General features: G+C 42.4%; 1 protein-coding gene across 1 annotated transcript in view; it reads right to left on the bottom strand.

The window, feature by feature from the left end:
• LOC135079572 (bumetanide-sensitive sodium-(potassium)-chloride cotransporter-like) overlaps positions 1–15,113 on the bottom strand; it is a 43,793-nt gene that overhangs the window by 2,741 nt on the left and 25,939 nt on the right. Inside the window, exons 11-24 of the mRNA XM_063974224.1 lie at positions 14,359–14,466; positions 13,657–13,780; positions 12,505–12,626; positions 11,319–11,454; positions 8,592–8,691; positions 8,371–8,482; positions 7,770–7,904; positions 6,780–6,886; positions 5,670–5,803; positions 5,030–5,092; positions 3,406–3,520; positions 2,825–2,973; positions 967–1,081; positions 74–225 (exon numbers count right to left, since the gene is read on the bottom strand). Of these exons, the coding sequence (XP_063830294.1) occupies positions 74–225; positions 967–1,081; positions 2,825–2,973; positions 3,406–3,520; positions 5,030–5,092; positions 5,670–5,803; positions 6,780–6,886; positions 7,770–7,904; positions 8,371–8,482; positions 8,592–8,691; positions 11,319–11,454; positions 12,505–12,626; positions 13,657–13,780; positions 14,359–14,466 (1,672 nt within the window). The remainder of the gene's footprint in view (positions 1–73; positions 226–966; positions 1,082–2,824; positions 2,974–3,405; positions 3,521–5,029; positions 5,093–5,669; positions 5,804–6,779; positions 6,887–7,769; positions 7,905–8,370; positions 8,483–8,591; positions 8,692–11,318; positions 11,455–12,504; positions 12,627–13,656; positions 13,781–14,358; positions 14,467–15,113) is intronic.

Raw genomic sequence — 15,113 nt, 5'->3', positions numbered from 1 at the left:
ACGACCTCATAAACGTAGCAAGAAGGAAGTGACTCCAAGCTGGGTACATTGCATTGATATAAAATAGTATAACTACCGTCATCGTTCGTATCGTCGGTGCTTCTAAAAGGCGCGATCAGTTTCTCGAAGTACGCCAGGGTGGAGTCGCGCGGCTTCTTTGTAATGTCCGAAACCATCTTCAGCGCAGAATAGTCGATGCGGAACTTCGACAGGAGAGACGCCATGCTGGAGAAATTACATTGTTGTTGAATATAAAATACAAGCATTTGTAGTGGACTTGAAAAAAGGAGGTTCTTAATTAGGTTTTTGTTTGGTATCTCTGTAATTTATAATTTTCACTATACTTTAAAAAAGAGGAACTTTTTAACTAAAGTAAATGAGCAGACATGCACACGCGATACTTCATTTATAACTGAAACTACTAACAGAAATAACACATCCAGTACCAAATTAAAAGAAGTGAAAAATGGGACAAAATAGAAACCGAAGGTGTCAAAAAAGCCTGGTTGAATGCCATTCGAATGACACTTCGCAAGCTGTCAAAGTGCAGGGTAAAAAACTCGTCCAGATTAATTTGTAGACACTATACTAACGCTCGTTTTCACAAACATTACTATGAGGTCTCACAGTGCGCGTGGACGCACAGGGTGACACACGAACCAATCACATAGCTCGTAAAAAACTTAAAGAACTTTTAATTTCCAAACACTATTATGCTTTAAGTGAGTATCTCAATGATAAATTACTAGGCTCTAACTTCTGATACATTTTTCGGTTGATCTAGGGTGGTCCTCCTCTCTCCTAATTACCGTGCCCTACAGGGCCCATAATGTTCTAATTTTAAGTACATAAATGGATGCAATAAAATATTGAGTATTGAGCTCTATTCAACGCTGATTTGATTTGCTGCTTCACTTAAGCAAGCATCGTTTGCGGATACGGGCGTGAAAGGCAGGCAGTACTTACTTCCTCTCCTCGAGCTCAAGCTCAGTGTTCTTGTTAGCCAGTGTGAATACGCGCAGCGGGCAAGACGCCCACGCGCGTCTCGTCGATAAGATGTATGGCAGCAGCAGCGTCAGACCTGCACACAACATCAAGTCATTTAGTCGGTTTTCATGCAGAATGTGCCCTTCGCAAAACACACTTCACAAAATGCACACTTTTCCATAGAAATTTTATAGAAACAAACTCTTCAGCCCTTATATTTTGATAGAAAAGTGCGCATTTTGCAAAGTGGCTCATTTTGCAAAGTGTACAATTTGAGTTAAACCCATTTAGTCTTATACCAGAGGCAAGGAAAATGGACGATTAAACGGACACCTGATATTCGCATATCGCTTTTAGACGATTTTTACGATATCCATGAGAAGAGTGTCAAATCAAATCAAAATATTTTATTCAATTTTGACCACTGATGGCACTTATAAACGTCAAATACAGTAAAAAAAGGTAGCTCTTAAGGGGCACTTTATGTGCGTGGTGTGGATCCTAATCTACTCTTCCGGAACCACACACCACCACAACACCACAGCTACCGGTGCCTGTGATCAGTAGCACGGAGCCTAAAAAGTGTTTTCTTTATCGTCCAGTTATGTTCAGCAATATGAATTATTGGCTTTGATTTTTGCTACTAACAATCTGGATAACAGGACCGGTCATTGTAGAAACGCTTGGGGCCTCCCACTCTTTCGGCCGGCCGGCCGTTTGGTGTAGTGGTTCGAAACGGACTACTATTCCAGAGGTTGCGGGTTCGATTCCCGCACAGTACAAACATTTGTGTGCATGAACATATTTGTTTGTATTGGACTGGGTGATTTTTATGTATAATATGTATGTATTTACAAAAAAAAAGTATTTAAGTATGTTTATATCCGTTGTCTAGTACCCATAGTACAAGCTTTGCTTAGTTTGGGACTAGAAGCGTAGTGTAAAATGTCCATTGTCCAAGGATATTTATTATTTATTTATTTATTACTAGCGGCCGCCCGCGACTTCGTACGCGTGGATCCCGTTTTACCCCCTTCATCTATCACGCGGTTTAGATTTTTTCATACAAATGTTTTTTCCCGCTGACTCCCGTTCCCGTGGGAATTTTGCAATATCCTGTTGTAACTAAGCTTTAAGTTTACTAAGATACCTGCACGCCAAATTTTAAGCGTCTAACTTAAGCGGTTTAGATTTTTTCATAAAAATTTTTTTCCCGCTAACTCCCGTTCCCGTGGGAATTTTGCAATATCCTGTTGTAACTAAGCTTTAAGTTTACTAAGATACCTGCACGCCAAATTTTAAGCGTCTAACTTAAGCGGTTTAGATTTTTTCATACAAATGTTTTTTCCCGCTAACTCCCGTTCCCGTAGGAATTTTGCAATATCCTGTTGTGACTAAGCTTAAAGTTTACTAAGATACCTGCATGCCAAATTTCAAGCGTCTAACTTAAGCGGTTTAGTATTTTCATACAAAAGAATTTTCCCGCTAATTCCGGTTCCTGTAGGAATTCCTAAGTATCCTATAACCTGCCCACGAGTAAGAAGAATAATTGTACCAAATTTCGTTAAAATCCGTCGAGCAGTTTTTGTTTCTATAAGGAACATACAGACAGACAGACAGACAGACAGACAGACAGACAAAAATTTTACTGATTGCATTTTTGGCATCAGTATCGATCACTAATCACCCCCTGATAGTTATTTTGAAAATATATTTCATGTACAGAATTGACCTCTCTACAGATTTATTATAAGTATAGATTACTCTTTGTCCAGTAGTGGACGTCACTTGGCTGAATCGAACGAATCTGGCTGAAGACCAATAAACAGTAACGTACCTCCATCATCGTATAGCCACCACACGTCGACAGTGCCGGCCTGACGCTTCGTGAACTGTTCCACGGACGTGAAGGAAGACGCACGACGCGCGGGAGACCCGCCCAATGCGCGCCGCACAGCACTGCCTAGCCCGGTTTTCCTGAGCACACTGATTTGATATTAATAGAAACATCTAAAAGGATGCTTAGAAAAATGAAATGAAATGAGTTATATCACACAGTAATATCGGCAGAGAGCGCCATGCGGGAACCACAAGCAATAAAGTATTTAGTAGTTATTCTATTCAAATAACACGTAACAAAGTTCAGAAAAACATTTAAGTACTTATAATAAACAATTTCACTTAGGAAAACTACGTACTACTACAAAGTTTTGTATATGAAAAGGAAAAAGGGAGAAGGATCAAAATATTCATAAATTACTAGTTTTAAACAATAAGCCAGATAAAAAGAAAAGCGAATTCGCATCTACGACATCAGAAATGTATGAAATAAAACAAAAGATACTGGAGCACTTCATTAACAGGAAAGTACCACAAATCTATTATTATCAGCAACTTATAAATAACTAGTCAAAATACCTCTCTTTCTCCTCGGTCTTCGCTGGCTGGTCGGCGGCGAGCGCGCCGGGGTCGTCCGACACGCCCGCGCGGCGCAGCTGCGGCGAGCCCAGCGACACGTCCGACAGGCTGCTGCCTAAACACAACATCGACAATGTAAGAACGTTACTGAAGAGGTAGAATCCGCGATAGTTTTTGTTTTTCATTTTTTGTTTTGTTTTTAAATTACACTAATGATGCAGCAGTCAGCTGCGCTTTGTGCGCGGTATTGTTTGAATTGTATACCTACTTAGTTGCTTACTTTATAGCTTTTAAGAAATGATTTATAAACTTAATTACCCTGAACCTAATTTTTTTTAAAGGTCTGCTCTCAATAAAATATTTATATGTAATATGTGGACATTGTTGTTGGTCATACAATAATTTAGATAGATAAGTGCGATTCTAGACTAAGACCCATTGTAAGACTGTTTATTGTCCCAAATAAATGAAAAAAAAAAACTTAAAGGACGTAGCACAGTTATCAACCCGGAAAGGGATCGTAACCGTATCAACTCGAGGCGGTCAGTATTCTTTGTACGAAACGCTACGCTTCGCGTTTGACAGCGAGCGAAAGGCGATACGGTATTGACAGGCCTGTTCATCTCCGCGAGTTTACATTGAAAACAAAACACGCACGATGGCCCACCTACAGGATACTATTCGACAAGGCCTCACATACGAGCGAACATTGACTCACGCACGCGTATTCTTGTGTATGATGGAAGAAAATAAAGAAAATGGTGTACTAAATACTGTGCAGTATATAACTGCCTAAATAAAAATAAAAACACAGAATGTACTTTTTTAAGTTGCCTCAAGACACTGAGAGGTAAATAAGTAGTTAATATTATTCATGATAATTCTTGCTAAATCATGTATTTCCTCCGCCATTTTCCGCAGTTTGGCACCTCACGTCACATCATTTTACCGAAGTCAGCCCTCTAGCTTCGGCGCAGTGCCGATCACTGACGTTTGTCAACAAAATGGTGCTTGACTCTTGAGACAGGCTAAATTACACTATATTGTTAATGACATTGAGCATACATTTTTTTAAATACCTTCGCGAAGTAAAACTTCTGTACGTAGTACTTATTATTATTCTGTGGTATTGATCCTTTTCCGGGTTGATAAGTCTGCTATGTCCTTAAGGCTGCTGTAAAAGCACAATATCGTCGATGTGACTGCAGTTACTGCAGTAGTATGTACGTATGTAGTTACTGCAGTACAACAAAATGCACATCATCCATGTAAGGCAGTGGAATAAATCGTAAAGATATAGAAATGAAGAAATGCGTCTGATAGACTGCTGCCTAAGCATAATATTCTCGATGTGAACAAAATCACTACAGTGCAGTGCAACAAACTGCAATGGTATGTCATAGAATTTTGATACCAGTCATAATGACATGTCGACAGGCTGCTGCGTCACAATGTTAACTGTTAAGTAGTGAACTATTTAGACCTTTCATTCCTAAATAATATGCGACAGTATTTTAGAATAGTGACTTATTTTTACTCATATTAATCTAGAAGTCAGCATTATGAGATCTACAGTATTACATTTAAAAGAAAAGGGAAATGATGTCAGCACAAGCGTACTCACCCACAGAATGCGTGGTCAGACTCTCAGTAGACTTGGACTCCTTGAAGTTGTCGCCCATGGACCCTGGGGAAAAACTCCCTGTTATGGCGCAGCGTGGAATGGAACACAATTACACGTATTATTATAACACAAGAAGGGTTTAGTATCGATATGCTGGTGGGACTTTGTTATTTTACAAACAAAAATATTTCATTTGTTGAGATGCTTGCAAAGTACGGCCAAATGACAGCACGCGAATTAAGTCCATATGCAGAGGTCATACGATGCATACTTTGGATCAAGTCGCGCGTAGAAAAAAATATAATATTATCACTAATATGTATCTCCTCATGGAATGGGTATGCACTACGTCGCTAATTATGCGAGCATCTCACATAAATTTTGTTATGACAAATAAAATAATTGAGTGGCATCATTTAGAACACATTTTAGCTGCTAAGCAGTACTACGAGTATTTTAACAGTTTTACTGTAATCTTTAACCGCCACCTCCTTATTAACCAAGTTAAAAAATATAATTTTATATTACGCCATAAACTGACGTCATAGCGCGTTCAGGTAACGGAGCGTAATCACGTGACACGCGCACCGACGTGACAGAGTAATCACGTGACATAGCACAAGAGTGACACAGTACTCACGTGACATAGCAGAGGCGTCCTTCACGTTGACGTCATGCAGGAAGGCTTGTAGGTCGTCGTCCAAAGCATCAGCGGTGTACTGTCCACCTTCTACGTGCAGCAGTGCAATGGCCATATGCATGTCGAGCGCTTTGCTGGAATATAACACTTATTTAAGTAAGGCATAAAGGGACGGTTTATTAATACGGCTTGGAGAAATGAAATAAATAAATAATAACTTGACAGCTGGTTTGATTTGACGCAGGCCGCTACCAATCGATCAACATGGAAAGCATAGGGGAGGCCTATGTTCAGCAGTGGACGTCCTATGGCTGAAATGATGATGGTTTGATTTATTACTGTGAGTGCGGGGCGGGGTGTGTTCCAGCGTGGGTGTCGCAATCGAAACTGACACCAAAACTCCCTCTATGATTATTGCTCATCCCAACTAATATTATAAATGCGAAAGTAACTCTGTCTGTCTGTCTGTCTGTCTGTCTGTCTGTTACGCTTTCCCGCTTAAACCTCGCAACCGATTTTGATGAAATTTGGCATAGAGATAGTTTGAGTCCCGGGAAAGAACATAGGATAGTTTTTATCCCGGTTTTTGAAACAGGGACGCGCGCGATAAAGTTTTTCTGTGACAGACAAAATTCCACGCGGGCGAAGCCGCGGGCGGAAAGCTAGTTTACTATATGAAGTTTTTTATGGGTAGGTAGTTGAAACCGTTAACATTCACCTATAGTGGCTTTTAGTCCCCATTAGACGAACAAAGAGCCGCTAACATTCCTTTTCAGTTTGCATCCCTTTAATTTTAAAAAGCGCCCAAAAAGTTTTCTGCAGCTTTTAGTTTGCCAACTTATTTCTGATGTATAACCCTAAGCCCTAAGCATTTCATTTGAATTATTTTTTCTCGATTCCGTATTTTTGAGTGTTGTAAATATAAGATCGCGCTCGCACACTCACTGCGGGTGCCCGTCGCACAGTCGCGACAGCAACATAATTACGCGCGAGCGATAAGGATGGGTAGCTTGGGGTCATTGGACAAAATTCTACGCGCTCACAGACCGGGCTTTAGATGCCGCAGTATCGGCCGTACATTTTATAAGAGTGGCAGAACATTACACTCACTGCATGACTTCTACGTAGTCGATGAGTTCTGCGCGGGCGCAGCTCTGCCAGTCCTCCTTGAAGCCCATCATTAGGATGTTGGGCCGAAGCTTGCCGAGCCCACTCGACTGTGGACAATCATAAATTATTATGAAAGAGAATAACGCCCGTATTCACAAACGATACTTGCTTAAGTGAAGCATCAAATCGAACGCACAGCATTTAATAGAGCTCTGTGATTGGTTCGTGTGTCACCATGTGCATCCACGCGCACTGCGAGACCTCATAGTAATGTTTGTGAATACGGGCGTAAGAAAATGGTTTTTCACCACACGGCATTGCGTTTAGGCACTTGTACCAGCAGAAAGCGACTTTGCTCTCTCACAAAACGCCACATACTATCCGACAGTTTTATTGCTGGACTATAAGCGAGAGTAAACCCCGCTGTAGTAGGATAACAGTTGGATCGGATGGTCATGGAGTTCAGATCGCGAAGCGGTAATTGCTTAGCAAAGAAACAGCATAGTTATTACACGACTCTCTTTGATTGCGACAAGCTGGTGGCAGGTTTTTTGAGCGAGATAATAGTCGATAGTTGATTTCGTTATGGCGGGATGAGTATAAATAAATCATTAACATAAAATGTACCGAATCCCTTTGACTCTTGATAACTTTTTGAAGTTGGACAAAGCGAGGCGAGGTTGACCGAAGCGAAGAGAAGTGAAGTGTCCCGCTATCTTACTTCGATAAACTTCGAAAGAAGTGTTGTGGCTGGCAGTTTGGTCCTTTTTTGATATTATTTGTCAAAAAATAATATACTTTTTTTTAATATTGTTTTTGGATTTTGAAGTTGCTTTTTTACTGTCTCTTGTGCTTGTCTAATTTTATGTCTTGAGCAAATCCACTGTTTAGGCCCTTTCACCACCAGCAGGCCTATCTCAACAAGCAATATACAGTCCACTCCATCGCCTTTTAACAAGTGTAGCTGAAAGATTAGGATCGAGCTGTTACCTGCATGAGCGCACTGGCGCCGTCCTTGAAGCCGGCGTCGTCGACGAGGCCGTAGAAGGCCTTGATCTTGCGCTTGGCGAACCAGCCGTACGCGCGGCTGCTTAGTGCCTCGCGCGCGCGGTGGCTGGTTTGGCCCTGCACATAATATACACGATTTACTATCATCGTTCATAGAAAAGTTCTTCAATGGTGACCACGGGCCGAAAGAGTTAGAGCGGTCTCACACTACGTCCGATCCAAATCCGTGAAAATGCAATCCGGTAGTTTATGCACTAGATCCGTTTTGCGTCATCCAATTTATCTGCAAATAATTTGGTGAGTCGCGGAAAGCGCCTGCGGTCAATGCAGGACCGATCGTTGTAGAAACTTGACCATAATGACCATGATAATTTTTCTAGTTGAAATGAACGAACACTCCATCATTTCAGCCAGTTTAAAGCCTCGTTAATCGAATGGCAAGAGATGGACTTTCGATTTCAACAATCGAATCAAATCGAAGTGAATCGGTCGAAATTAACAATTAATTTTCTTTATAAATAAGTAGAATGTCACTTTAGAAGTTTGGATAATAAACTTCATGAAACTGAAGTAGGATACAAACCTGTATTATGTGTCCGCAAAGCATCAACGAGAGTCCTTTAGTAAGGAGATACGAGAAATCAGTCAGGATGGGTCTTTCTGCAGGATAGCCGGTCAGCACCAGAATCTGAGGTCTGAAACATACACATAGTTATATTTATTATTCAAAAATTTTGGATTGTCAATCATATGATTGTGCACTTCTAAAAACATGGATGATTAGGTGATTTCAATCAATGTTACCTGTAGTTTTTAACGTGATCTGTGATTTTGTTCAAATGGTGGACTCCAGATAGGGCCGTCTTGTACGTCTGCGCCTGAGTTGTTGATCCCCAGTTTACATCTGATAACAAAATAGTTTGTGTAGTTCTAGCTTTTAATGTGATTTATTTTAGGGAACAATTTCATTATTTATTTTTTTTGTATATTTTTATTTTATTTTATTGTTAGGAAAACAACAGCATTCTATAACGGAGGGTGTCCCCAAATGTGAGGGTTTTTATTAGAACGTGGAGGAGGAGATTTGAGTGGATCATTTGTAATAAAGCGTAGAATGTCGCAGACTCCACGTTTAAACTGTCGAGAACATGAGAACATTGTGTGTGACAAGCGTGAATTCACACAGTCAGATTGCCCCCTCTGGCTTAAAATCTGGATACATCCAACTTTTGCACAAACCATGAAACATAGATAGGTGTCTCAACCGGTCCGAGATATCGTGTCCGCAAGCGGTGTACGTGTGCGTTTTTCGAGCGCAGTTTGTAAGTGGATTGGATCTGACCACCTGTTTCAGACGCAGAGGTCCCGGGTTCGATTCGCAGTGGGGGCAGAATTTTCTGTTCGATTTGGTTGGTGGTAGGGCTTGTTCCAAGTCCGCCTGGCTAGCTACCACCATCTTACCTAAGTATGTCGCTATAACAACAATGTTAACAGCATTGTTGTGTTCCGGCAGTTAGAGGTAAGATAGCCAGTTCCTCTGTGGTTGAGGATTCCGGGTGAAACTCGCTACCACCTTCGGCCTGATCATCACTTACCATCAGGTGAGATACAGGCCAAGAGCTTCCTCGTTGTGGATAATAAAACAAAAAAGATACCATGAAACTACTGAGTCAGATTACCCCCTCTGGCTCAGAAGTCACACCCAGCTTTACAAATGTCACTCACCAGGCTTCCTATAAGACACGAGCAGATACAGCGCGAGCAGACACGAGAAGGTGATGAGCGCCGTGACCCACGAGATCACGAACATGATCACACACACCATCGCACCAACCAGCGACAGCCACATGTTGTACAACGATACGCCCAGCTTATGCAACATTTTCACCACCTTATTCTCTACCATTCTCGTGCGTCTTCCTTCTTTTTTTTTTAAAGCAAGAGCTGAAAATCAGTGTTCTGCTCATTTTAGAGCAGTGTCTACACTGAGCTCTCTGCTTTTTTGCATAGCTGCGGCACACTTATACCTTAGGGCGCAGGATTTTCTTTCTTACTCTTTGTAATGTACTATATCTTTCCTGCTACGCCTGTGTTTATTAATCTTACTTTTTGCTTCTTGTGTGTCAATGTGTTTTGCAAATAAACCATTTATCTATCTAAAGCCTGGTCCGTGAGCACGTAGAATTTTGTCCAATGACCCCAAGCTACCCATCCTTATCGCTCGCGTGTAATTATGTTGCTGTCGCGCTCGCACACTCACTGCGGGCGCCCGTCGCACAGTCGCGACAGCAATATAATTACGCGCGAGCGATAAGGATGGGTAGCTTGGGGTCATTGGACAAAATTCTACTTGCTCACGGACCAGGCTTTATCTATCTATCTTATGTAAATGTGACTCACCAGGCTTCCTATAAGACACGAGCAGATACAGCGCGAGCAGACACGAGAAGGTGATGAGCGCCGTGACCCACGAGATCACGAACATGATCACACACACCATCGCACCAACCAGCGACAGCCACATGTTGTACAGTCACGGAATGAAAAGGTTCGTCAGTTTTCAAATTGATTCCTTCAACGAATCGGGAGTACATATTACCTTTTGAAACTATGTTACAGAATAATCTCGAGTTAGAGAAAATAATCTTTAACTGTTCGTCACTAAGGTTCAAAATTATTCAGATCAAAGTTGTTTGACGATTTATCTTGTCAAGAAGATTATTATGATTGATAAACTAAAACCTTCTTGTTGGTTCAACCTGCCATTATTATTTCTATTAAATTAAAAAAAAACTATTGTCAATTGGTCAATGTCATCATTGCATTGCACTGATGGGATAGAAAAATAAACAAGCAAAACCTTATTCGTTAGCAAACGTCATATTTATTTAAATGTTAGCAGGACTGTTTCTTGCACTGTTATGTTGGCAGGTTTGACTCTTACAGTACCTAGTGCAAGCGAAAACCGACACTAAGGTGACGAACCTTTTCATTCCGCGACTGTACAACGATACGCCCAGCTTTACAAATGTCACTCACCAGGCTTCCTATAAGACACGAGCAGGTACAGCGCGAGCAGACACGAGAAGGTGATGAGCGCCGTGACCCACGAGATCACGAACATGATCACACACACCATCGCACCAACCAGCGACAGCCACATGTTGTACAACGATACGCCCAGCTTTACAAATGTCACTCACCAGGCTTCCTATAGGACACGAGCAGGTACAGCGCGAGCAGACACGAGAAGGTGATGAGCGCCGTGACCCACGAGATCACGAACATGATCACACACACCATCGCACCAACCAGCGACAGCCACATGTTGTACAACGATACGCCCAGCTTTACAAATGTCACTCACCAGGCTTCCTATAGGACACGAGCAGGTACAGCGCGAGCAGACACGAGAAGGTGATGAGCGCCGTGACCCACGAGATCACGAACATGATCACACACACCATCGCACCAACCAGCGACAGCCACATGTTGTACAACGATACGCCCAGCTTTACAAATGTCACTCACCAGGCTTCCTATAGGACACGAGCAGGTACAGCGCGAGCAGACACGAGAAGGTGATGAGCGCCGTGACCCACGAGATCACGAACATGATGCCCACACACACCATGGCGCCAACCAGCGACAGCCACATGTTGTACAACTGTAGGACAATTTGCAGATGGTTGATTTTAAACTCTGTTGCATGGACACAAAGTACAGTTTAGAACACATCAGGCTACACATTTTTGTACGCTGGGTCAACTGAGGGGGGCCGGTAGCCGTCTGGACATCTGCCGCGATACAGGATAAGTCTAATGCCTCTCAAACGGGGCCCGGAAGAGCGTTTACCCGGGCCCATTTATTTAGTTAGAGGGTCACGCTTTGTTCTTTTTTGATTATTAGAGTTGACTGAGCAGCGGCATGGAGCAGACCATAACTTGATAAGATAGGACGGGGATCCTGGTTCACCAGGGATAAAAAGAGGGATAAAAATTACTGGATGAGGGGATTGATGGACCCTTCGAAGTCGGTAAGCCTGAAATGGAGCTGCGGACAAATGTCCAGTTTAGGTCAATAACTCGCGGCTCTATTTCATTGAGCTCCGGTGGACACCATCGGGTTTAGTAAGTCGAACCCGCCCTTTGGCCTTAAGTGGGCCCTAGCGGGGAGAATCCCACATAACCCACTGGTCGTCCCAATAAACCAGTGAGTATACGCAAAGCATCTAAATATAACTTAAAGGTGACTGACTGACTGACATAGTGATCTATCAACGCACAGCTTGGGCTGTGGATCGGAATGGAACCACTGGACGGATCGGGCTGAAATTTGGCATGCAGGTAGATGTTATGACGTAGGCATCCGCTAAGAAAGGATTTTACGAAACTCCACCCATCCACGCGTACGAAATCGCGGAAAACGGGATCCACGGTCGCTAGTTTCCGAATAAAAAAAATGATTTTTTTTTATGTGACAGGAGGCAAACGAGCAGACGGATCACCTGATGGTAAGTGATTACCGTCGCCCATAGACACCCGCAGACCCAGGGGCGTTACAGGTGCGTTGCCGGCCTTTAAGGTGAAGAAACGCTCTCCTCTTGAAAGCTTGCAGGTCGTATCCGTCCGGAAACACCGCAGACGACAGTCCATTCCACAGTTTGGTTGTACGGGGCAGGAAGTTTCTAGAGAAACGTACTGTTGTATACTCTTACCCTAAAGGTAGGCCTCCAGCCGACCGGCTTGGCGAGGCTGGCGTGGAACGTTGAGAAGTTGATGAGCGCGTACGCCGCCAGGAAGAAATTGGAAATCAAAGGCGCGATCTGGTTCAAACCGCCTGCAAATAGAAACGCAAATTATTATTTAGAAATATTTAGTAAACAATAAAGCCGTCTGACGCCGGCAGAACAGAGGACTTAGTGTGAGTTTTTTTTTTTTTTCCACAACGAGGAAGCTCTTGGCCTGTATCTTACCTGATGGTAAGTGACGATCAGGCCGAAGGTGGAAGCGAGCTTCACCCGGAATCCTCAACCACGGAGGAACTGGAGTTTACATCAAACGTCGTCACTAGTGAGCGCGTAAAAAAATTACATTAAATGTATGACGGATTGTACAGCGCCCCTAGCGGAAACTTTCAAGAACTAAAGTTTTCATATATTTTTTAAACGCGCTCACTAGTGAGGACATTTTTGATGTAAACACTAAAGGCCTTATTACAAAGTCAAAGTCAAAGTCAAAATTTCTTTATTTGTTTAGACTAATAAATAGTTCTTACAAATCGTCATTTTGCTCTTAAGGAGCCTCTACATGTCTCATAATCTTTTTACCCTACCAGCGCTTCGAGACCAACATTTGGCAAGTGCTGAGAAGAAGCGCCGCAACAAACTCAGTCACCACTGTCTGCCGGTTAATATAAATAAATAGAAAAAGCAGTAGTAGGTACATTTGATTCAGGAGCAGTTCACTGAATTTACCACGCATTCTTGTATGATGTATCTTATAAGAATGGGTATACAAAATTGCGTGGCATATACAAAAAAGTTGAACCCGGGACGAACTCTGGTTTAAAATGACATTTCCATACTAAATGTCAATTTAACCCAGGGATCAAACTGAGACTAACTTTTTGTAATAAGGGGGTAAGCTTACAGAATAGGACTACTCCCACTCTGTCCGTGGATGTTGCAAATGGCGTTTATGGGAACATCAGGCCTCGTAAATCCATCCAAATGGAGAGTGCAGGCCCTCGTTTGCATTTGATAATAAAAAAGTCATGCTCCTATAGTGAAACAGTGAAAACAAAATAAATTACCCACCGATGATGATTGTATGGTAGGAAATTGGTTCAGAATGTAACGAGTACTCACCCATGAGGATAAAAGCGGTCGCAATGAGGAAGGTAAGAGCGTATCCACGCACCGGCTCGTTGTTGGCCCCATAGCCCTTAGCGAAGAACTCTAGGTATGGATACAGCTTGTCTTGGCACAGCGCCTGAAATGGGAGGTATTACAAAATAACATTTCTTACCTACTTACAAGGTATCTGAGAATGGTTTCTCGCCTTGACTACTGACAATACAAATAACAATTATGCTCAATAGATTTTATACCTTTTATTCAAGTAATATCGCAGCTACACTACTCGCTTCAGCGCTAGCTAGTATCGAAGTTAGCCGAATAGTGTAGTCAGACACTTCGTGATTAAACTTCAAAACGCCTAATCAAACCTAAACCTTTGATTCGGGCGCAATACCGATAACAATCGTAGGTTGCTGAAATTGCAGTGAAGTGCGTGTCTACACTATCTAACTTCGATTATTTGGCCCACTTCACGAGTGATGCTGAGGTATAGTTCCAAAATACTGAACTGTTCTTTCCATGACATTGACAGCGGGGCGCCACCGTCAATACCGGATCGCTGGTTCCGATTTTTGCCATGTTGGAAACCATATAGTTGAACGATGGTAGCGCCCCCCTTTCATTGAGTTTGGTGGGACAGTTCAGCGTGGGTCATCTATAATAAAGTTTATAAAGCAATGGAAATAGAGAACAACGGGTCGAAATGCGTACCTGAAACACTTTAGGCGCGGACACGAGCGATGCCAGAGCTGAAGACAGTGTCGCAGCAAAGCACCCTCCGTATATCAGAGGTCCGAATCCCGAGACTAAGCGAATTACCTGGAAAGAAAATAACTAATTGAAAATCCTGCTCTGCCTGAAAATACATGACCATCCCTAAGGGATTAATCGTAATGCCACAGCATTGATGACATTTTAGGGACTTTACTCATTTCTCGTACCCATCACTGCAACTCGTATGACCTTGACAGTCAATAGAAACCCAGCCAGTGAACCCCCAGTTTGTCCCGCTATTTACAACTTAACCACGAATAAGAAACTCAATCAAGGAAGGCCAAGTTTATCCCGCGTAAGGCCACAGAATAAGTAATAGTACAGGTACAGAAGGATTACTCCGCAAGACGATTTAAATAAATGCGAGTCTTGCTACGACGCGATACAGTGGAATTCAGCTCGCACAGCACTACGTACCTACAATTTTATTCACCTACAAGTTTTATCTCTTTCTATCGCGTGCCTCTGAACTCTTCTTACGCTGTTAGGGTTGCTGTCTAGTGAAAAATTAATTAATCTACTTATATGTAATGAGGTACGTATGTAGGTAAGTACGCATTCATTATGGAAAACCTTGGGAGAGGCCTTTGTCCAGCAGTGGACGTCATTTGGCTGTAACGAACGAACGCATTCTGAGCAGTAGTCATGGTAGGTTAGGTTCCTATACTACTATCCTAAGAATTATTGATTAC

Source organism: Ostrinia nubilalis, chromosome 16, assembly GCF_963855985.1.
Source record: "Ostrinia nubilalis chromosome 16, ilOstNubi1.1, whole genome shotgun sequence".
In the NCBI taxonomy this organism is placed as follows: Eukaryota; Metazoa; Arthropoda; class Insecta; order Lepidoptera; family Crambidae; genus Ostrinia; species Ostrinia nubilalis.
Note: the sequence above shows the minus strand (reverse complement) of the source record. Positions and strands in the feature narration are given on the sequence as shown.